At 49.8% G+C, this 21,967-nt stretch overlaps 1 protein-coding gene across 1 annotated transcript in view; it reads left to right on the forward strand.

The window, feature by feature from the left end:
* Positions 1-19,591, forward strand: part of polrmt (polymerase (RNA) mitochondrial (DNA directed)) — a 61,978-nt gene extending 42,387 nt beyond the window's left edge. Inside the window, exons 18-21 of the mRNA XM_084472754.1 lie at positions 13,696-13,768; positions 16,198-16,289; positions 17,999-18,072; positions 18,714-19,591. Coding sequence (XP_084328880.1) covers positions 13,696-13,768; positions 16,198-16,289; positions 17,999-18,072; positions 18,714-18,763 — 289 coding nt within the window. The 3' untranslated portion in view covers positions 18,764-19,591. The remainder of the gene's footprint in view (positions 1-13,695; positions 13,769-16,197; positions 16,290-17,998; positions 18,073-18,713) is intronic.
* The last annotated feature ends 2,376 nt before the right edge of the window (positions 19,592-21,967 follow it).

Below are 21,967 nucleotides of genomic sequence, written 5' to 3' on the forward strand. Positions count from 1 at the left end.
AGAGGGAGAGGGAGAGCTAGAGGGAGAGGGAGAGGGAGAGGTAGAGAGGGAGAGGTCGGGGAGCAGCTCATGAATAGAATTGGGCTGTATCAACCACTGCCTAGAACTGCTGGGAAGCTTTTGACTTTCCTGTGCCTGTTCTCGGCCTGTCTGTACTTCAGTGAGTGTGTGTGTGTGTCTGCGTGCGTGTCGGCTGTACTCGCTGCTACGCGTGTCTATGTCTCTGCACGCTGTGCATGGGGGATACCTGTGGGACGTAAACGGGGCTACCTGCTTCTGTGAGATTAATGGTGGGCAGAGAGAGAGAGAGCTCACGCAGACAGCACTGTCGCGCCGCCGGCTGTTCGGTGTGCAGCGACGTTCCGCCCGTTCTGCCGGGTTATTTTTACAGAGGAGTCCACAGACTGGGGGCAGGGGACCACAGGAGAGGCTCCGTGCTCACCGTGCATTTGTGCTCGCTTTCCTTTTCATTTGTCGTACTGCAAGAGTAGGGCAAACAAATCAATTTGCCAATCGTCATGCACTGTGCAAACAAACGACAATGTTTTCCTGACATACTTACACACTCCCCACACACACACACACCCCTCTCAGACAGGGACTGCGGGTCTGCCCCCCACATTGTCTCCCCTGGAGAGCCCTCCCCTCTCTCTGGTGGCCTGGTGGTGGCCTGTGATGGGTGGAGAGCCCTCCTCTCTCTGGTGGTGACCTGTGGTGGGTGGAGAGCCCTCCTCTCTCTCTGGTGGCCTGGTGGTGGCCTGTGATGGGTGGAGAGCCCTCCTCTCTCTGGTGGTGACCTGTGATGGGTGGAGAGCCCTCCTCCTCTCTCTGGTGGTGACCTGTGGTGGGTGGAGAGCCCTCTCCTCTCTCTGGTGGCCTGGTGGTGACCTGTGGTGGGTGGACAGCCCTCCTCTCTCTCTGGTGGTGACCTGTGATGGGTGGAGAGCCCTCCTCCTCTCTCTGGTGGTGACCTGTGGTGGGTGGAGAGCCCTCTCCTCTCTCTGGTGGCCTGGTGGTGACCTGTGGTGGGTGGACAGCCCTCCTCTCTCTCTGGTGGTGACCTGTGGTGGGTGGAGAAACCTCCCCTCTCTCTGGTGGTGACCTGTGATGGGTGCAGAGCCCTCCCCTCTCTCTGGTGGTGACCTGTGATGGGTGGAGAGCCCTCCCCTCTCTCTGGTGGTGACCTGTGATGGGTGGAGAGCCCTCCCCTCTCTCTCTGGTGGTGACCTGTGGTGTTGTGTTCCCTGTCTTGCTGTCGCAGGACTGGCTCACAGACAGCGCCCGGCTGATCTCCAAGTCTGGCCGCACGGTGGAGTGGGTGACGCCGCTGGGGCTGCCCATCATCCAGCCCTACCACCGCGCACGCAACCAAGTGGTGAGTCACGTGATCACAGCACACACACACACACGTATCTAGAAGAATGGCAAGAATGTGTGACGCTATTGTGCAATGTTTGAGGGTTAGGGTTTGTTCATTTCAATCATTTAGATTTAGATTTTCACTTAGGGCATTTAGCAGACGCTTTTATCCAAAGCGACTTGCATAATTACATTTGTCAGAAGAAAGTGAAACAATTTATCGCTGTCGGTACAGTAAGGAGGTTAGATAGAACCAAGTGCCAAGCACTTACAATTGTTAGGTTAACCCGTTCCCCGTACACAACAAAGCTATATAAGATGGATTTCCCTTCATTATAATAAGAATTGTAGCAACTGTATTGTTTATGTGTGTCTAAAGCTAACCACCAAAGTTGGTGAAATGATGTTGTGTAAGTTATGATGAAGGTAATGTACTGGCTGATCATTAACTATATTCATAAAGTGCTTTTCATTCCGAGGAATGTCAAAGTGCCGTACAGTGCTGAAACAGACCACGCGCGGGGAGCCAGGAGACGTAAATGCTAGCGTGTCCTTAGCCCAGCCCCTGCTCATGGTGTGATCGTGCTGGGGCCGTGGATTCCTCTCTCTGTATTCCGGGCGACTAAATGCTAACAGACAATGTAGCCAGTGGCATTTCCATCAGTCTTCAAAAAGTCACTGGGTGACCTTTGGAGGAATCCACGTCTTCCCCAGCTGTTGTTCCCCCCCCCCTCTTCGCCTTTTGTTCCCGTGTGTCACAACGCTCGCAGTATGGCCTCAGCCATGTCCTTTCCATGGTCATTTACTGTATACACTCACGTACACGGAGTTTATCACCTACACAAGTGTACCTGAGTTTAAGTGTATACCGTAAATAGTACTGTAGGTATAGTAGTATATAAATAGTATAGCATATCTAAATATATATATATAATGTATATATATCATCATAATATATATGTATATTTATCTATATATATAATGTTTATGCAAATAGTATATATCATAGTATATATAAATAGTACTCAAGGAACAACTTTAGTGAAGTCTTAACTAAAACTTCCCTCCCAGTTGTTACTCTCAGATGTAAGGCCAATAGGACAACTGATTTATTTATTTATTTATTTTAAAAATACACATTGTGTATCGAAATAACTGATTGCAAAAGCCTGAAGTCTCCTATCTGTAAATGTATTTTATTTTCTGATAAAAGGATCATCAAAATGTATTGTAACCAACGAATGCAATTGTGGATTGCAGCTCGACTTCAAACGTCTCAAATCTATTTCTAGCATTGTGGTATGAGATTAGGCCGTCTATATCATAATCATAATTATTCTGCTCATTACACTTTATGGACATTTTTTTTATGGAATTGATGATTGTGCTCATAATTCTAAATCAGGGGCTTCTGCGGGCTGGACGGTGGTTTGGTCAGCCTCAACGCGTGATCCATTCCACGCTAACGTTTGAGGCTGGGATCGGGCGTTTCTGCAACCCCATTCTCATGCTAATTCTCATGGCCAAACCCCCAGGCGGTACGGGGGTATTTTTAAACCTATTCCCTGAAACACCCTCTCATGACCATTGTTCCTGAAGAGTTAGCCCTTTAGCATCGCGGTCGACTCAAGACGCCACGCGGCCGTGCTATGCACTAGCATACTGTTCAGCTCACACACAGCTTTCTGAGCGCTGACTATTCTGGGGGCCACGGGGAGAACAACAGCCCTCTCTTCACCTGTTTGAATCCTGTGTTTCCCGGACAACGCCTTCATGGACACCCAACACATCCCATCACACCACACACACACACCAGCTTCCCTCCCATGCCACAGCTATTAGTCACCCTCAAACCGGGAGCGGATCTCTGGGCCCCGCCCCGGACACACTGGAGGGTCCCCAGAGTGCAGGCTTGATAGGGTCGGTGTGTGAGTGCCCCGCTGATGGTGTCATGTTGATTGCAATGAGTGGCCTGATTGTAGCAGTGCCCAGCGGTGTCCTCTGATACTAAAGGAACCCCACCCAGACCCCGCGCACCACCACCACCATTACCGCCATCCCTCCCCCACCACCACCACCACCACCACGACTTCAGCCCTGCTGCCTCGCAGATAACGCGTCTTTAGGCTGGCGAGTCTTTTGAAAACTCTCGCTGTCCTGCTTTCCCTATCGCTCTCTCTCTCTCTCTTGCGCGCGGGTGCTCTCGCTCTCGCTCTCGCTCGCGCTCACTGTCTCGCTCTCCCTCGCTCTCTCTCTATCACTCCCTCTTGCTCTCTATCACCCTCTCTCGCTCGTGCTCGCGCTCTCTCTCTCTCCCTCACGCTCTCCCCCTTGCACTCTCGCTCTCTCTCTCTTGCTCTCCCTCTCGCTCTCTATCACTCTCTCTTTCTTGCTCTCTCGCTCTCCCTCGCTCTCTCCCGCCCGCTCTCCCTCGCGCTCTCTCGCTCTTATTTATTTATTTTTATTTTTATATACATGCACACATATGGACCTGTGTGTGTGTGTGTGTGTGTGTGTGTGTGTGTGTGTGTGTGTGTGTACAATTGCCAAAGCCCTAGCCTGTAGGGTGAGTATTCCTGGCAGTGTTCCTGCTACATGGTATAAGGCAGCAGGATGCGTCGCAGGACAGGTGACCCCTCATAAGCAGGTGTGTGTGTGTGGCAGGCGAGCAGACCAGATGGTGGCTCCCCTGGGGGATACCTATCTGTTGATTAAGAGAGGGGTGTCTGTGTGTGTGTGTGTGTGTGTGTGTGGGGGGGGGGTCCATTTGATGTGCTACTCTTGGGTAGTCTTGGGTAGAAGAGTATTTTTTCATCAGATGGCGAACAAATATCACGAGTTACACAAGAATAGTTAATGAGAACATGATGAAAGAGAACAAATAGCTAACTGATATCTGAACTACCTAAAGAAACCCTTACCAACTAACCCTAACCTAATAGCCTGCCTAAACTAATCAATCTCTCAATTTATGCCTAAACTCACTTCAACCCTAATTCCTAAACTTAACCTTGTCTAACACCTAAACTTTCAAACCTGTGTTTAATTACAAAATAGAATAGAATAGAACTGTCACATGGTGTGGTCCATCTCTGGGAGACGTGTCGTGTTATTACTATTTATAACACATTAACTACCGTCTAACGCTGGAATTTCTCCAAAGAGATCCTTTAGTTTTTCCCCCCGTCTCCGTTCTAGATGGCTCCTCTCTACGCTAGCGGTAATACCTCCCTGGGCCAGTGACATCACTTTGACGACGTAGAACGGAGCCGGCAACCACCATGGGAAGGTGGCCGTGCCCTTGCGTGCTGTGTAGATAAGATCAATCCTCTCGTCGCCTCTCAGTTTCATAAATCCATGACCGCCATGTCTCTGCGAGCCCTTGATAATTAGACCGAAGGGAGAGGGAGTAGATGGATAAAACTACAGGGACCAGCAGAGAGAGAGTGTGTGTGTGTGTGTGTGTGTGTGTGTGTGTGTGTGTGTGTGTGTGTGTGTGTGTGTGTGTGTGTGTGTGTGTGTCCTCTGCTAATCACGTAGGTCCCTTTTTCTTCGGCCTCCGATTAGTTATTTGTTTTGTGCGGGTTATTATTATTGCTTTGTGTGTCACCCGTCTGGGAATAGTGACCGTGAGACTGCGGGAGGGTCACATCAGGGTGATGCCACGGCTGGGTTCATGAGCTTGGATCAGAAGTCCAGCTGCGTAGAGGGGGTTCATTCTGGTGGAGGGGGTAAGTTTGAATGACTCATTAAGCAGGGCTAAGTTTTAATGACTCATTGCTAACAAACACGTTTATTAGCTTAAATGTCAATACCAGCTTATTAGCTGCTATTGACATTTAATACTGCTGCATGTAAGGCTTATTTTAGCTAGTAAAGCTAGTAAAGGCTCACTAATGCCCATTTGACAGCTGGGGAATTATTAAATGGGAGTAATGTATCTGTATCTGGCAAATGCTTATTATACGTGCACAAACACTCGTATGCTGCAGTAGAATGTTTGATGAGCAGTCGCTGGTACATTCGCTGGCAATGTTTTTGGAAGGCTTAACTAGAGTCACCTAATTCAAACACTGTGTGCTCATGAATTCACACGGCTGCTAAACATTAGGGGTGAGAAAAATAATAGATTCTTCGATGCATCGCGATTCTCTCTAGAACCCAAGGGTTAGAACCCTAACCGACTTTATCCAATATAAAGTATTAGATAAGGTAATTCATCTGTTGATTGTCTTTAATGATCATCACAATAGTAGGAAGTCTGATTAGCAAACTCTTAAGATACTTTTAGCAAAAGTATAATAATCGTTTTAGAATCTAATCGTTGACCTCTGAATCGGAATTGGATCGAATTATGAGGTGCCAAGAGATTCCCACCCCTACTAAACATGTGCCGTTATTGGGATAGCATACATTTCTCTTTGAAATTCCCTTTAGTGCTTCTCGTGGGGTGTGAAAAGCAGTGATTATGGCTGAATACGGTTCGCCCTCATAGCGTTGGACGAGGGTAAAGACCGATCAGATCAAGTTACCGTTCTTTTCCCCCCACACCATTTTAACAGAACATTACAGCTGTAATGCTGGTTCCTGGTAACAGAACATTACAGCTGTAATGCTGGTTCCTGGTAACAGAACATTACGGCTGTAATGCTGGTTCCTGGTAACAGAACATTACGGCTGTAATGCTGGTTCCTGGTAACAGAACATCACAGCTGTAATGCTGGTTCCTGGTAACAGAACATCACAGCTGTAATGCTGGTTCCTGGTAACTGAACATTACAGCTGTAATGCTGGTTCCTGGTAACAGAACATTACAGCTGTAATGCTGGTTCCTGGTAACAGAACATTACAGCTGTAATGCTGGTTCCTGGTAACAGAACATTACAGCTGTAATGCTGGTTCCTGGTAACAGAACATTACAGCTGTAATGCTGGTTCCTGGTAACAGAACATTACAGCTGTAATGCTGGTTCCTTTAATGCTGGTTCCTGGTAATCAGAGGCAGCCTCGCTCACCCATTGTCGCAGGAGAGTCAGGTTCCCATGTGCAGGGCAGTGATTGGGCGACCCCGAAGAATACCGTGGCATTTTGGGGTGAAATAATGAATGCACGTTGAGTTTTAAGGTCAGGCTACAGAATCAAAAAGTAGGCCAGCAGCAAAACCAGTGAAAGCGCCACGAGACCGGGGGGGGCTTGTGTCCGAGTCGTGCCCCCCCCCCCCCCCCTCCCTCCCGAGGGAAATGAGGAGCTGGAGGAGGGGGGGGGGGGGAGGGGGGAGACGCAGATTCAAGAATAGCACACGGGCGAAGGCTTTGCTGTGGTGGACGAGGTGATGAATGGGGGATTCCCTTCGCTGCGGGGGGCTATATTTCCTCCATCGTAGGAGGGTCCGGTGTTCTGCAGGAGAGGCTCCTTCCCCTTCTCAGGGTCGCTTGGGCCAGGAGATGCAGGGGAGGGGGGGGGGGGGGCTCATTCATCATCACAGCTCACGGGCTGGAGTGGGGTCCGGCATGGGGGTTAGGGGGTGGGGGGTGGGGGTATGACGCCGGTGAGTCCTCACGGACACGCTACAGATTTCCGTTCCAACCTGCTCCGGTGGCCCCCCCCGGCCCTCTGGTGGTGGAGGGTGCAGGAGAGAGAGGCTGAGGGGGCGGACGGTCTTCTGCAGGGCAGCCGTGGTGATGGATGAGATGGGGCTCCGTGACAGGCCTCTAATGGGGTGCTTCACCTCTGTGCATCGCTATGTTCAGACCTCTTTTGGGTTTCTCTGTCCAGCTTGACCACGGACCCGGCGACTATATATAAAGGGGCACGGAGGCCCCCAAGCCTCCGTTTGCCCAGCAGTCTCTTCTAGGGCAATTAATCCAAGTTTGATCGTGATTTAGATTTTTGGGTCAAACGATCTCCAAACTAATATAATCAAGTTGAAACTATTTTTTTATTTTTATATTTATTGTATTAATTTTCTGTTTGAATATTTTGGAAATTTCAAAGTTGACAGTTACAAAGAGTTTTTGTGGAGGGAAATGTTGAATAAATGCAACATGTTTTCAAACTCAAAAATAATCATTTAAATAATCGTGATTTCAATATTGACCAAAATAACCCTGATCATGATTTTGTTTCCATAACGGAGCAGCCCTAGTCTTTTCCTCGAGCGCCATTATTCACTTTTAAAGATGCGTTTCTGCAGTCGACACACGACAGGACGAAGCACTTCCAGACGACACGGGACGGGAGGTTTGTTTGGGGGCAGCGTTCGTACTAATCGGTGGGGCCTCACAGCACTTTGTTCACGCAGTGAGCACAAACAAAGCACATTAGGGGAACCCGACGACGCATATCGACGCCAGAGATTTTACCGAAAAAAAAAAAGCATCCGCCGAGAAGCACTTTGGCACACATGTGCACAGATAAGCACTCAGACGCCGGAGCTCGGGAGAGACGGATGCGATGGGTCCACACCGGCGACGGGGCCGAGGGGCACGGAATTCCCAGCAGCCTCTTTGGCAGCCGCGCGGGATGCTGTGATCGCCTCCAGATGAGACGTTGCCCACGTTGACCCCCCCCCCCCCCTCTCGGTACGGCTGACTGGACTGGACCCTCAGTACCTGGGGGGGGTGGTGGGGTGGGGTGGTGGGGTGCTGGACGGGGGGGGGCAAGAGGAGTGTCTTGGCAGCACCAATGCCTTCGTAGACCTCCATGGTCAGTGTTTATAGTTGGGGTATGGATGGATGAACGTATCTATGGACGGACGGATGGATGGATGGAGGGCGGTTGTTGACATGGTGTTGATTGTAGTGTGCGGACATGTCATGTGCAGAGACGATCCTGATTCGTCCTCCCAGAAATATCCCTGTGGGGTAATTAATGTGAGACACAACCTAATCTCACAGGTACATGCCTGCAGCCCCCACCCCCTCCCCCTGGGCTTTTTTCTCCTATTAATGAGATCTAATGGATCCATGAATCACTATGATTGATCACTGCTCCATTTCGGTATACTCCCGCCTGTGCACACATTCATTCACACGCAGGCACAAACGCTCTCTCTCGTGCACACAGGCACATTATACACACACATACAAGCTCACTTTGGGAGACACAGATGCTGTTAGCACCTCAGCTGTGTGTGTGTGTGTGTGTGTGTGTGTGTGTGTGTGTGTGTCTGACATTCCATCGTAGTCAAAAGCTTTTTTTTATGCAATTATAACCTTTATAATAATAATACATTTTATTTATAATGCACTTTACAACTCAATGACCTCAAAGTGCTACAATGCACATAAAAAAGGATAAAAACAAGACTATAAAGCTAGCATACAAGGAAGACCGAGAGAAAAAACATTAAAATAGCAGTTTCAGCCATAGGCTTTTCTAAAAAGATGGGTTTTAAGGTTTTAAACCTTTCCTGGTATCGTCGCGTTCAACGGACAAGTAGGATACAGTGCCAGGAAGGTTGTGCGCAGATATATTCACTTAATGCCTGGTTGTGAGTGGAGGACAGTAATGTATATAATGTCACCTTCTACGACGGGAATGACCCTCTGAAATATAAATCGAGAACGCGGAAGGAATTTAACATCGGACAAACTTGGCTTGTCAGTTTGTAAATGTCAGACACAAATGGTGTCATGCTTCGATGTGGTCCGCTTGGATTGTTTACTTTGCATAATGTTGAATGTCAAGCTTCTCTCAGGTGACGAGTTGAAATCCTAACCTTTCTGGCAATATTTAAAGGCGCTGGCATTGTTTGAGTAGATTGTAAATAAAGATGTAGCGCATTCTGTTAATGTATTTCATGCACAGCTCTCACACTTTATTTACAAAAAGGCGGCTTGCAAAATGAGTGCAAAAATATTGTCTCTATTTTTAAAGAAAAAAAAAATCCTGTGTTTTCATTGTTCCTTATGTTTGTGGCCCACACTTTATCCATGACTCACGAATCCCTCCGAAAGAAACACAGCTCTCACGGTTTCCACTCATCCTGACGTGTGAAAGGGCTTTCAAAGAAGCACCACTGACGTGCTTTCCCCTCTTCTCTCCCACCTCGGCAGTTGAAGCACGACATGCAAGACATCAACCTGCAGATCAGTCACGACGACAAAGAGTAAGTCCTTCGTCCAATCAGATCGCTCTCTTCCTCCCCCTCCTCTCTCCCTTTCCTATCGCCCTGACAGCCCTATGCATCAAACCGATGCATAAACTGTCCTTGTTTTCCGTATGCAGAAGGCCCGTGAACCAAAATGATTATTTCAGCTTCTCTGATGCACACGAGTGCCGCCGGGGCCCTCGGGGGGGCCACACGGCTCTGTTCCACGTACCGCTTGTCTCGTGCGACTTCCGCATTATGACTCCTCTCTCGACGCGTTGGCGGCGGCCGGATTTGTGACATCACATCCTGTACGCCCAGGGACGAAATTTTCATTTCAGAGGTGGGGGGGGGGGGACACAAATATTTTTAATAAGACTAACTCTTTCAGTTCACTGTGTTTTCTGTGCGTCCTGGTGCTGTTTACAACCTGATGGAGTGACAGCGGGGACGGCCAATCACACAAGGAATGCAGAGCCAATGTGGAGGAGCTTGTGGGCGGGTCTAAACGAAAGCAAACTGGCTTCAGCTCGAGCGGCCGTTTCCGCTTGGTCCTAGTGCCTGACGAGTCTCTGTTTACCATAGCGTAACATTGTTTCTGGACGGTGAAAACTGCAGGGAACCAGAACGGCCTTTTGAAAAAGTGCAGGGGACATGTCCCCTGTGTCCCCCCCCCCCCAAATTACGTCCGTGTGTACGCCGCATCCTTGACGTCAGTGGTTCTCAAATGGTGGTACGTGTACCCCTAGAGGTCCGTCGGAGTACTGCAGGGGGGAACTCCTGAAAGCTAGGCAGTAGAAAAACCGAGAAAATGGACTAGTGGTTGAAATGTAAATCTGAGAACAAGGAAAAAGGAGAATCTGTGGAAAAAAAAAACATGCATTCCGAAACACCAAAATGTAGTTAGTTTCAGGAGGAATGTATTTTAATGGGATTCAATTCTACATGCTCATCTGACCATGCTTTGCTTTCTCCCCCCCCAAAAAAATTGTGCCGGGTGAGAGAGTAAAAATATCTTAGAGGGAGTACACAAGTAGAAAAAGTTTTTGAGAACCACTGCTGACGGGACCCGTTTGCATCATGTACTGGCGGTAAATAATGGAGGAGGCTGGACGGAGAGACGGAGGTTATACGTCCTGCGTCAGCATCTGCAGCGCGGTCGCTCTGTGCTCACACGGAGCAACAGCAGAAACACCCCGGTGGTGATTGGGTGTGGAGGCGAGGATAGGAAGTGTTCTGTCTGTCGGTCCGAATTAGACGTGTCAGTCGATTTATCTCAAAGTGAGTAAAAGAACGAAGCGATGTTGTGGAGCGACAGATTGTTTATATGGACGAGAGAAGGGGCGGGGGGTGGGAGGGGTGGGGGGGGAGCGAGCGGCTGTGAAGAGTGAGGAAAGGAAGAACAGATTTGGGTGAGAGACAGTGATTAAGGGAGAGAGAGGGAGCCAGGACGGGGGGGGGGTGAGAAACGACCCACACAGATGAGGGAACATCGCACATCCACCGTACTGAACCCCCTCCCCCAAATACCCACCAAATCAGCCAGGAGGAGGAGGGGGAGGGGGGGGAGGGGGAGGGGAGGGGGGCGGGGAGCGTGGAGATGGGAAGGAGGGGAGCGGGGGCGACGGAACAGCTGTGGTGGGCCGTGTGAGGCGTGGCCGGTGCAGCACTTGGAGGCGTGCTGTCAGAGTGCGCGTCAGCAGGGTCACGCGGCGGACGTTTTCAGCCCAAGTCTCTCTGTGTGTGTGTGATGTGTGCAAGTGCAAAACTTTCTTTGCACTTGCACACATCATACACAGAGACACACAAGTAAGAGGCAGTCTCAGACAATTTTTTCGTAATTAGTGATCTTAAAAGACAGCGTTAGGGTACGGCATTATGCAGAGTGGAGGCCCCAGTCTTCAAGGTGACGGCTACATCGCTTTGAGGTGCAGGTCGCTCTTGCTATTAACCTTCTCTATAGGAACAAAGGGGTTATCGTCAAGGCCCGTTCAATAATGAACACCTCTTCCAGGTTATTTAAATTAGAATACCAAAAGCTGAATCGACAATTGGTCAATAGAGAAAGGAGGTGGTAGAAAGGGGTAATCCCATAGCTGGTAAGACCTACTCCATGTGTATAGTGGTCGTTTGTGTTATTTAATTAACTTTTTGTAAAGTCAATTAAATAACCTTTTTTTTGTTCTTTTTAAAGTTGCAGTCTCAAAGATCTTCATTGTGTTCTCTTTGGCGCCACCTATTGCAAATAAAACTGTATGTCACCTGTCATTTGGACGCATCACCACCTCCTGTTTATAACTTAACTGTTAACTGTTCATACTTCAGTTTGCGGGGCTGTCATCATTGGGCCATAGGCTCGATCACCATTTGTTTTACCTCAGTCAGCGTTAGACAGTGGCTTAACTGACGTTCATTTCAATGAAAATCTTTGAAGATCTTCAAGATGGCCACTTTAAACATCCAATTAAACTTTAATAATCCCTCAGAGTAATTACAGTCATTATAGTCTTTAAAGCCTTAACGATGACTCAACATTCTACACAGCTAATGATTAAAATGTGTGTGTGTGTGTGTGTATATATATATATATATATATATATATATATATTAGTGCTGTCAAATTATTAAGATATTTAATCGTGATTAATCACATTAATGTCATAGTTAACTCACGATTAATAGCAATTAATCGCACATTTTTATCTATTCTATATGTCCCTTGATTGCTTTTTGTCCCATTATTTTTTTTTCTAATTTTAATGCTTTTATCAACATGGAAAAGTGGATCGGCTTGCTTTTGCAAATGTTCAATTGAAAACAACATTGCCATATACTGTAGTGTTCAATTTCACACTAACACTCTCACTTGGAGCAGTCATTCACACTTGGAGAAAATCTCTCAGACAATGTGACACTGTCCATCAATAAAAGGGTCCATTAAAAAAAAAAAAAAAAAAAAAAACTTGCGATAAAAAACTTGTGATAAAAAAATTGACGCCGCTAAAATGGGTTTGCGTTAACGCCGTTAATAACGCGTTTAACTGACAGCACTAATATATATATTATTATAATATACAATCTACGTAGATATTTAATGAACGGTTCTCATTCTCTTGTTCCCCGCAGGCGGCCGGACACGGTGAAGCAGAAGAACGCCTTCCCCCCAAACTTCATCCACTCTCTGGACTCCACCCACATGATGCTGACCTCTCTGAACTGCTACAGGTAGCGGCCCCACACACACACACACACGCACACACACACACACGCACACACGCGAGCGCGTGACCCATCGCCGCAGGGGTGGCGTGCCACATGAAACATGTACTCCTAGAAAGCCTCATGCATCACAACAAGAAGAATACATGTTCCACGTTTTTGAACCGCCTCCACATTTTTTGCGGAACTGGTCATTTGCAACATATATAATCACCATTTGAACATGTATAATGTGTGTGAGTCATTACGCAATACAGTCCTTTCCCCATTGACCGGCCCACAGTTTGTAGTTACTATACTGCTCCTTACAGTGAACGGCCACCCAGTAGTCGACCATCAGAAACACAACGGCTGTAGTCACGTTTAGCACATGGACTCACTTGAGTCCAACTGTATGACCATGCCCCTCCCCCATGTCTCATGCCCCTCCCCCTGCCTCATGCCCCTCCCCCTGTCTCATGCCCCTCCCACTGCCTCATGCCCCTCCCCCTGCCTCATGCCCCTCCCCCTGCCTCATGCCCCTCCCCCTGCCTCATGCCCCTCCCCCTGTCCTCATGCCCCTCCCCCTGTCTCATGCCCCTCCCCCATGTCTCATGCCCCTCCCCCTGCCTCATGCCCCTCCCCCCTGCCTCATGCCCCTCCCCCTGCCTCATGCCCCTCCCCCTGCCTCATGCCCCTCCCCCTGTCTCATGCCCCTCCCCCTGCCTCATGCCCCTCCCCCCTGCCTCATGCCCCTGCCTCTGTCTCATGCCCCTCCCCCTGCCTCATGCCCCTCCCCCATGTCTCATGCCCCTCCCCCTGTCTCATGCCCCTCCCCCCTGTCTCATGCCCCTCCCCCTGTCTCATGCCCCTCCCCCTTTATCATGCCCCTCCCCCTTTATCATGCCCCTCCCCCTGCCTCATGCCCCTCCCCCTGCCTCATGCCCCTCCCCCCTGTCTCATGCCCCTCCCCCCTGTCTCATGCCCCTCCCCCTGTCTCATGCCCCTCCCCCTGTCTCATGCCCCTCCCCCTGTCCTCCCCTTCAGCGCTGGGCTCACATTCGTCTCCGTTCACGACTGCTTCTGGACCCACGCCGTCACGGTGGACACCATGAACAAGGTAACGCACTGCTCCTACTGGGCTCCCTCCGTTCTCCTGCCCTCCCTCCTCCAACCTTATCAACGCTCTCACCTCCAAATGTATTAAAACACGGGAAATGGACGACATTTATACAGCGCTATGCTAGCCAGCGGCCACTCAAAAGCGCTTTACAATATTGCCTCCCATTCATCCATTCATGCACACGTCATCACACGCCGACGGCCGTGTCGGCCACGCCACGCGAGGCGACAGCTCAGCTCGTCGGGAGACGTTAGACGTGTGAGGCGTCTCGCTCAGGGGACACCTCGACACTCGGCGGCTAGGGGGAGCCGGGGATCGAACTAGCAACCTTCCGGTTACCGGCCCAACATGCTGCCTCCAAAAGTAACACCGTTTTTACCGTCTACCCTTCCCATCATTTTCACGGGAATAACTTTAGCCCCTGTGGCCCCCTGTGGTTCTGCCCCTGTGGCCCCGGGGTAGCGGCCGCGGGCGTCTCAGCTCTCGTCCCTACCTACCACCGATATGCCCCCCAGCAGCCCCTCCCCACCGCCCTCCTCCCCTGGCTCTACTCCCCGTCCTTTCGCTAGGAGATCCGCCCAAGTTCCGTCCGTGGAGATGAAAGGAGCAGGCTGGCCGGGGTCCCAGGGAACCACGGGACTTCCACAGGTGTAGCACTGTGGGGGGGTGGGGGGGGGGGCGGGATTAAGAGATCAGAATCCTGATCTTTACCAAAGAAAACATCTTCTTTGCACCCGGTGTGTGTGTGTGTGTGTGTGTGTGTGTGTGTGTGTGTGTGTGTGTGTGCGGGGCTGAGGTTCTTCTGGAGGATGATGTGGATATTGATTAAGGTGGCTTTGTGAGGACTTACATGCTGACCAAAGACCGCACCAGGAACAAGACTGATGTGTCAGAGACGGTCCCCATGAGCTATGTTGCTGAAACAACCTTGGCTTCGACAACAATGAAATCCTGATTATTCTCTGTCTGTTTGGAATAGCAACCGAGAAAACATCTCAATTTAGTCTCGCTACCAAATGAGCTTCATTCTCTCACTTGCTCTCTCCCTCTCTTTCTCATCATGTTTCTCTCTCTCTCTCTCTCTCTCTCTCTCTCCTTATCTCTCTCTCTCTCTCTCTCTCTCTCTCTCTCTCTCTCTCTCTCTCTCTCTCTCTCTCTCTCATCATGTTTCTCGCTCTCTCTCTCTCTCTCTCTCTCTCTCTCTCTTTCTCATCATGTTTCTCGCTCTCTCTCTCTCTCTCTCTCTCTCTCTCTCATCATGTTTCTCTCTCTCTCTCTCTCTCTCTCTCTCTCTCTCTCTCTCCCTCTCTTTCTCATCATGTTTCTCTCTCTCTCTCTCTCTCTCTCTCTCTCTCTCTCTCTCTCTCTCTCTCTCTTTCTCATCATGTTTCTCGCTCTCTCTCTCTCTCTCTCTCATCATGTTTCTCTCTCTCTCTCTCTCTCTCTCTCTCTCTCTCTTTCTCATCATGTTTCTCGCTCTCTCTCTCTCTCTCTCTCTCTCTCTCTCTCTCTCATCATGTTTCTCTCTCTCTCTCTCTCTCTCTCTCTCTCTCTCTCTCTCTCTCTCTCTCTCTCCTTATCTCTCTCTCTCTCTCTCTCTCTCTCTCTCTCTCTCCCCTGGTGTGTGAGATGGATGCCACTCGTTACATAGCCAATAGAATGCAGAGGCTGAGGTATGGTGAGGTAGGGCCCTTTACAGCCCACCGTACCGCTGAGCGTTGTATCGGCAGACCTGCGATTCCTTCTCACAGAAATCATCAAATAAACGCAAATGGAGTTGTGTTCCTCTACCTGGGGGGGGTGCGGGGGGGGGCTTCACTCCGCGCCCTCCTCCAGCGCCTCCATTCTATTCCTTTCAAGTGCAGTTTATTTACGGCGGTCTTTATCACAGCTGGAGACTCTTCAGAGGGCCTCACGGCCCAATCTGATTAGACGCCACCGAGACCTCCGTGGTTCAAGGAACGACGCACACACGCACGCACGCACGCACGCGCACGCACACACACACACACACCTATCTTCAGAATGTATTAGCACAGGCAGACATTAGAGTATAGTAGAGTAATATAGCAGCAGAACCCATCATCTCTGGGGGGTCGAGCCGTTCTCTCCATTCAACCAAACGTACGCAGACCGAGTCATAACCAAGTCTAAGTAGAATAAATTGCATAGTCGCATATCAACACAACAATTTCCCCCTCTCTCAGTCTCTTTCTCTCTCTCTCTCTCGCTCTATCTCTCGCTCTATCTCTGTCTCTGTATCTGTGTCTCTCGCTCTCAGGTTCACATCAGAGCTGATGCATCAGTGCAGCATGCTCTGGGGACGGTGTGTGTGTGTGTGTGTGTGTGTGCGTGTGTGGTCCATACAGCCGTGTCACTGTGCACCTCTCCCTGCCCCCTCATGACTCTCCTCTCTCTCCTCTCAGGTCTGTCGGGAACAGTTTGTCGCTCTGCACAGTCAGCCCATCCTGCAGGAGCTCTCCAACTTCCTGCTCCACAAATACTGCTCAGAGCTGCCGTGAGTCTGCACGCGCACACACACAGACACACACAGACACACACGGACACACACACAGACACGCGTGTACATCGGAAACACATGTCCACGCGGGCAGGTGTGAACACAGGACACATACAGGTGCACACACAGGGACACACATGCAGGACACGCACGCTGGACACACACACGACTAACATGGGACACACACACACACACACAGGACACACACACAGGAAGCACACTGGACACACACACACAGGACAGACACACGGGACGCACACGGGACACACACAGGTTCGTTGTGTTACCACACACATGACGACGCACAACACATCTAGACACAAAAACCAACACACACCTCCCCTTATATCCACAGACACACACCCAGGCTCTCATTAAAAACGTCTCTGATTCACACCCGTTTAGAGGTGAAGGATTTTCTTTAAAGGATCCCATTTCTGAAATAACGACTGAAAAAGGATACCATCGCCGTCGCCGTGCTTCTGAGCCCTCATCCCGTCGAACGAAGGGAGCGCTTCGGATGTCCTTTCACCGTCTGTGTTCACGTTCTCCTCGTGCACTTAACTAAACAGCTTTACAAACTATCTACACACAGTTTAAATGTTTAAATGTATCTGTAACGGCAGTAACGCCGGCATGACGTGGTCACAAAGGTTATGATAGGGGGGAGGACAAGAGTGTTCCTTCCTTACAAATTGGGAGGAAATGTTTTTCCCCATATTTCAGCCTTTCTTTACTGCAAGCCCAAGGCGCTCCGCTCTCTCTGCCTCCTCACGGCGGGATAATTGGACACCTCGTCCAAAGTCTTCTCCAGGCCGTTAACCAAGCGCACGCACGCACACACACTAACACATACGCACACACATATTAACACACACACACACACATATTAACACACACACACACACACACACACATATATTAACACACACACACACACATATTAACACATACGCACACACACACACACACACACACACACACACTAACACATACGCACACACATATTAACACACACACACACACACATATTAACACACACACACACACACACACATATTAACACACACACACACACACACATATTAACACACATATTAACACTAACACACACACACACCGATAACCCCGTTTTCTTTACCCACACACTGTTGTCATCACGCTATTGTTGCTCGGAGCCTGCGAGCGCACTACTCCCAGGAGGTCCTGACATTAAGCTTGTTGTGTTGTCGCTCATCGGTAGAGGGTACAGGGGACATAATGTAATCGCTGACACACAGTGCGCTATTTATTGAAGCGCTTGGTTTATTAAAAGCCTTGTAAAGCCCAATCTAGCCCAATCTGAGTGTGAGTGTCTGGGACAGTGTTGTTCTGCAGCGGTTGTGTTTCTTGGACTGCCACGGGCCCCTCCGGATCAGGAGGTGGAGAGAGAGGGCGCACATTTGCTCATTAGGCAGTTCTTAGTCCGGTGAATTCTTGTATTCCGAAGAATAAAAAAAAGCGTATGGATCACACAGTACGCACCCGCAGAGAGCTGGCACATTTGCTCGTTAAGCAGTTGTTATTTTTCTGCGTTGTACGTGTTGTGTTGTGTGCGTTCCATCCGACCGCAAAGCGCCGCACTAAAAGAACACAAAGTGAACCGTTCTGCACTCTGAGAAGACTTCCACTCTCTTAACGGTAACGTCTGCTCCTCTGGACCGCAGGGCCGACGGGAAGAAGCAGAAGTACCAGGAGTACCGGAGGCTGATGCTGATGCTGGGCAAGGTGCCCCAGACAGGTGAGTGTGTGTGTGTGTGTGTGTGTGTGGGGGCAATCAGCCCAGGGGCCCTCCAGGGACCTCCCATGAGGTCGGCCCTCTACCGGCACGTGGTCCTGTTTCTGTCGGCCCGATGCAGCAGGAACTTATGAAATAGTTCCCCCAAACCCCTCATAAGTCCCTTTTGAGCGTAGCTGTGTTTCATGTCATTGTCTTTTTAATTTGGCTCTTTGCTGTTGATATGTTCTGGGCTATGAGGAGCATAATAGTTGCATAATAGGCAAAATCGTTATTCTTGAGATTGATATCAGTGCTCATAGTAATGTTACAACGGGAAACAGAGAGGCTGGGGGGGCTTAATCGCGGCTCTCCACGACACCGTCCGGGTCTGCACTGGCCTCCGTTGTCTGAAACACAGCAATTGATTACTTTTAATTAACGTCCCTCAATGGAAAATCAGTTTTAGGCAAGTTGGGCCAAATCAACTCTAAAGAGACTGACCTGCTCTTCTCTACCTCCATCCTCCTCCCCATCCTCCCCCCCTCTCCTCCCCCCATCCTCCCCCCTCTCCTCCCCATCCTCCCCCCCTCTCCTCCCCATCCTCCCCCCCCCTCTCCTCCCCATCCTCCCCCCCCTCCCGACACACACCCCGTCTCCTCCAGGTGACTTTGATCTGCAGCGTGTGAAGGAGTCCACCTTCTTCTTCAGCTGAGAGGCGGCCGGCGGCGATGTCGACCGCCGAGCGGCCCGGTCGCGCGGAAGTAACGGGCAGGAGGGGGTGACGAGGTGGGAGGGCTCGTCAAGAGCGGGGCCCCCGCCTCGGTCAGACTTCAGGTATCGATCCACCTGCCCCCCCCCCCCCCCGCCTCGCTCTTTAGTGGAGCGGCCCGATGGACTGACTGCTGATTGTCTGACTGACTGCTGGGTGGTTGGAAAATACTCATCCCATTAGGATCAAAGTCAATCTCATGCACGCACGGACACACGCACACGCACACACGTGCACACACACCCTTGATGGATACATGAAGCCTGCAGCGATAGGCTAAGTAGCTCTGGTTCGGTTTGAGTGAAAGTGTCCGTTCAGCTTGTTGTGTGACCAGGTTGGTTCTAGTGCGTGACAAGCCAGCAGTAAGCCATATATTATATTCCCCTGTGTATTTGTGTATTTGTGTGTGTGTGCGTGTGTCATCTTTTTACAGCAGAGAATGGTTCTGAGCAGATAGTGTGTATGTGCGTGTGTGTCTGTGTTGGAGAGGAGGCGCCACTCTGTTTTATAAGAAGCCTTCTCTCCAGGCCTGTGATCCGCCCTTGCTAATTTCCAAGTAATTATTGATCCAACAGATGGACTCACACTGGCATGTCAACCACAATCACCTCATAAGTACAAACACCACGGAATAAACCGAAGAAAAGACTCTCGGAAAGACAATGGGGAGTTGATGCAGGCGGAGGGGTTACGGAACAGTTTTCTGACTGTAATACTCTCCTCTTAGTATCCCAGCACTTAGACTTCGTTCTCAAATAAACATGTTTTCCTAAAAACAAGCGTTGTCCTTAATCTTTCAGGGTGAAAACGGTCCGTATTATGCGAATGTTTAAATATGAATCTTTTATTAAATTCTGTCTTGTGTTTTTGAACCGAGTGTTGTGCCTTAGATGAAGATGATGAAGGCCTCTCGTTAATGATGAACCACAAAGGATTTGAAGGCTTCGCTAATCACCGCGTCGATCTCACTTCTCTGGGCCGGCGGCGGCGGCATCCAGTGATAAAGCGAGTGGCCGCTATCTGATGCTGTGACCTGATAGTGTGGGAGCAGACGCACACCGACGTGGCTGACGAACTTCAAAGGCAAATGCAAGTCATGTGGATATATTTGGTAAAATTTGCGCAAATGATCAGTTGGTTGACAGCTGTAAATTTTATTCTGTTATTATACAACGAAAAACACGCTTCCTGCCACACAAGCTGCTTTCTGTATGCTACCTCATTTCCATTTTGATGCATTTTGATTCAGAGTCCTCGGTAAGGCGTTATCCATCTGATCGAGCTGAATAATGCCGTCCAGTTTTAGTTTTATTATTTTAGATGATCAACCAGAAGAACTTTTGTTCTTACTGTTTTTTGTTGCACCTAAATCTCAATCTAAGACCCCTTTTAGATTCTCCCTGTTCCTCCTCTCCTGCCGTCCTTGTCCAAGGGCAGCGCCCCTCTCCTTTAGAGTGCCCTCAGAGTTCCAGACACTTAACACATATCACCTTTCGCCGCACCGCCACTAGAGCGGCGCATGCATGCACCGGGCTGACACAGTCCGCTGGACCGTGGCTGAAGGAGCAGTCAAGCCTGCGTACTCTGGAGGAGGAGGGATGGAGGGAGGGAGGGTGGAGGTAGAAGTGGCACAATCAATACCTCCCAAATCACACAGGAGATGGAGCAGGGGAGGGTAATGCAGATATGGTCTAATAAACGTATCATAGCCGATATTAAGTGGGATATAATGGAGTCTGAGGGAGACTACAGTCATGTTCATAGTGTAAAGCCAAGGCTGTGTGTGTGTGTGTGTGTGTGTGTGTGTGTGTTGGCTTCCAGGAGGTAAAGTAATGCTGTCATTGGCTCGGAGTAAACAGGATATTGAGGATGTCCTTACAGCTGCAGATTGCCCTGCTGCTGCTGCGGGCGGGGGGGGGGGGGGGCGGGGGCGGTCTGTCTGTGAGTTCCTCCGCTGCCGGTGATCCCAGCGATGGAGTGGAGAGGAGCACAGGAGTGACCCAGAGCAGAGGAACTGACGGGCTCTCAGCAACACACGCTCCTAATGGCTTTGAGTGCGTGTTCAAACTTTGTTCCTTTTTAGGATTATGGTTTTTTTTTCACATTTACATTCAGGGCATTTAGCAGACGATTTTATCCAAAGTGACTAACAATAAGGACATTTGTCAGAAGAAGGAGAAACGAGAGTTACGTATGTAACTACGGCTCTATGAATTCTGGATGACCGCCAGAGGCAGTGCTTAACACTGGATGTTATCCATCACGCATGCGCAGGTCCAGTATTTAATATCAACAAAGTCACACGTGACCGGGGATGACGTCGGGCCGCCCGTCTATATAAGCCCACGTCACTCTCCAAGATGTCCCTTGTATCTTCTCGCACGATTCTGAGTGACAGAGAACTCTGGCGGTCATCCAGAATTCATAGAACCGTAGTTACATACGTAACTCTCGTTCTATTTCATAGTTACTGACCGCCAGAGGCAGTGCTTAACACTGGATGACTATTACCACTGTAGTCACAAGGAATCCTGTCCCCACCTATTAGGAAGGGCCTGAGGGTTCCTGAAAAACAGCTGCAGCCACTGCGTGGTGAGCAGCTACATTGACCCTGTAAAACAGGGCCAAGGGGCACGCTGAAGCCCAGGAGGCCGCTGCACAAATCTCACTTAGAGGCACTCCTCCTAGTGCTGCCCAGGAGGTGGAGACCCTCCTGGTGGAATGTCCTCTGATGTTAAGAGGCAAAGGCAGTCCTATTGACTTGTATGCCTCCTCAATTACCTCCACCACCCACTTGGAAAGCCTCTGTCTGGACAGCGCTTGCCCCTTCCTCGGGCCCCCGTAGCAGACAAACAGGCCATCAGACTGGCGAAAACCAGCAGTTTCCTGTATGTAATATCTCAAGGCTCTCACCGAGGCAGAGTAGTTCTGCTGAACTAGCTTCCTCATCCGGTGGGTGTGAGGGGCCATAAGCTGCCATAATCAGCTATGACCTGATTATAGTGGGCCGAAGGCAGCCTCTTAGGCCACAGTGCCACCCCTGTGCCATCTGAGTTCCAGCGTATACACTGTTCACTTACTGACAACGCATGAAGCGCACTCACACGCTTGGCTGACGCGATCGCTAGTGGAGGAGGCCCAGTGGCA

The sequence above is a fragment of the Micromesistius poutassou genome (genome assembly GCF_964030765.1).
Source record: "Micromesistius poutassou genome assembly, chromosome: 9".
Taxonomy (NCBI): domain Eukaryota; kingdom Metazoa; phylum Chordata; class Actinopteri; order Gadiformes; family Gadidae; genus Micromesistius; species Micromesistius poutassou.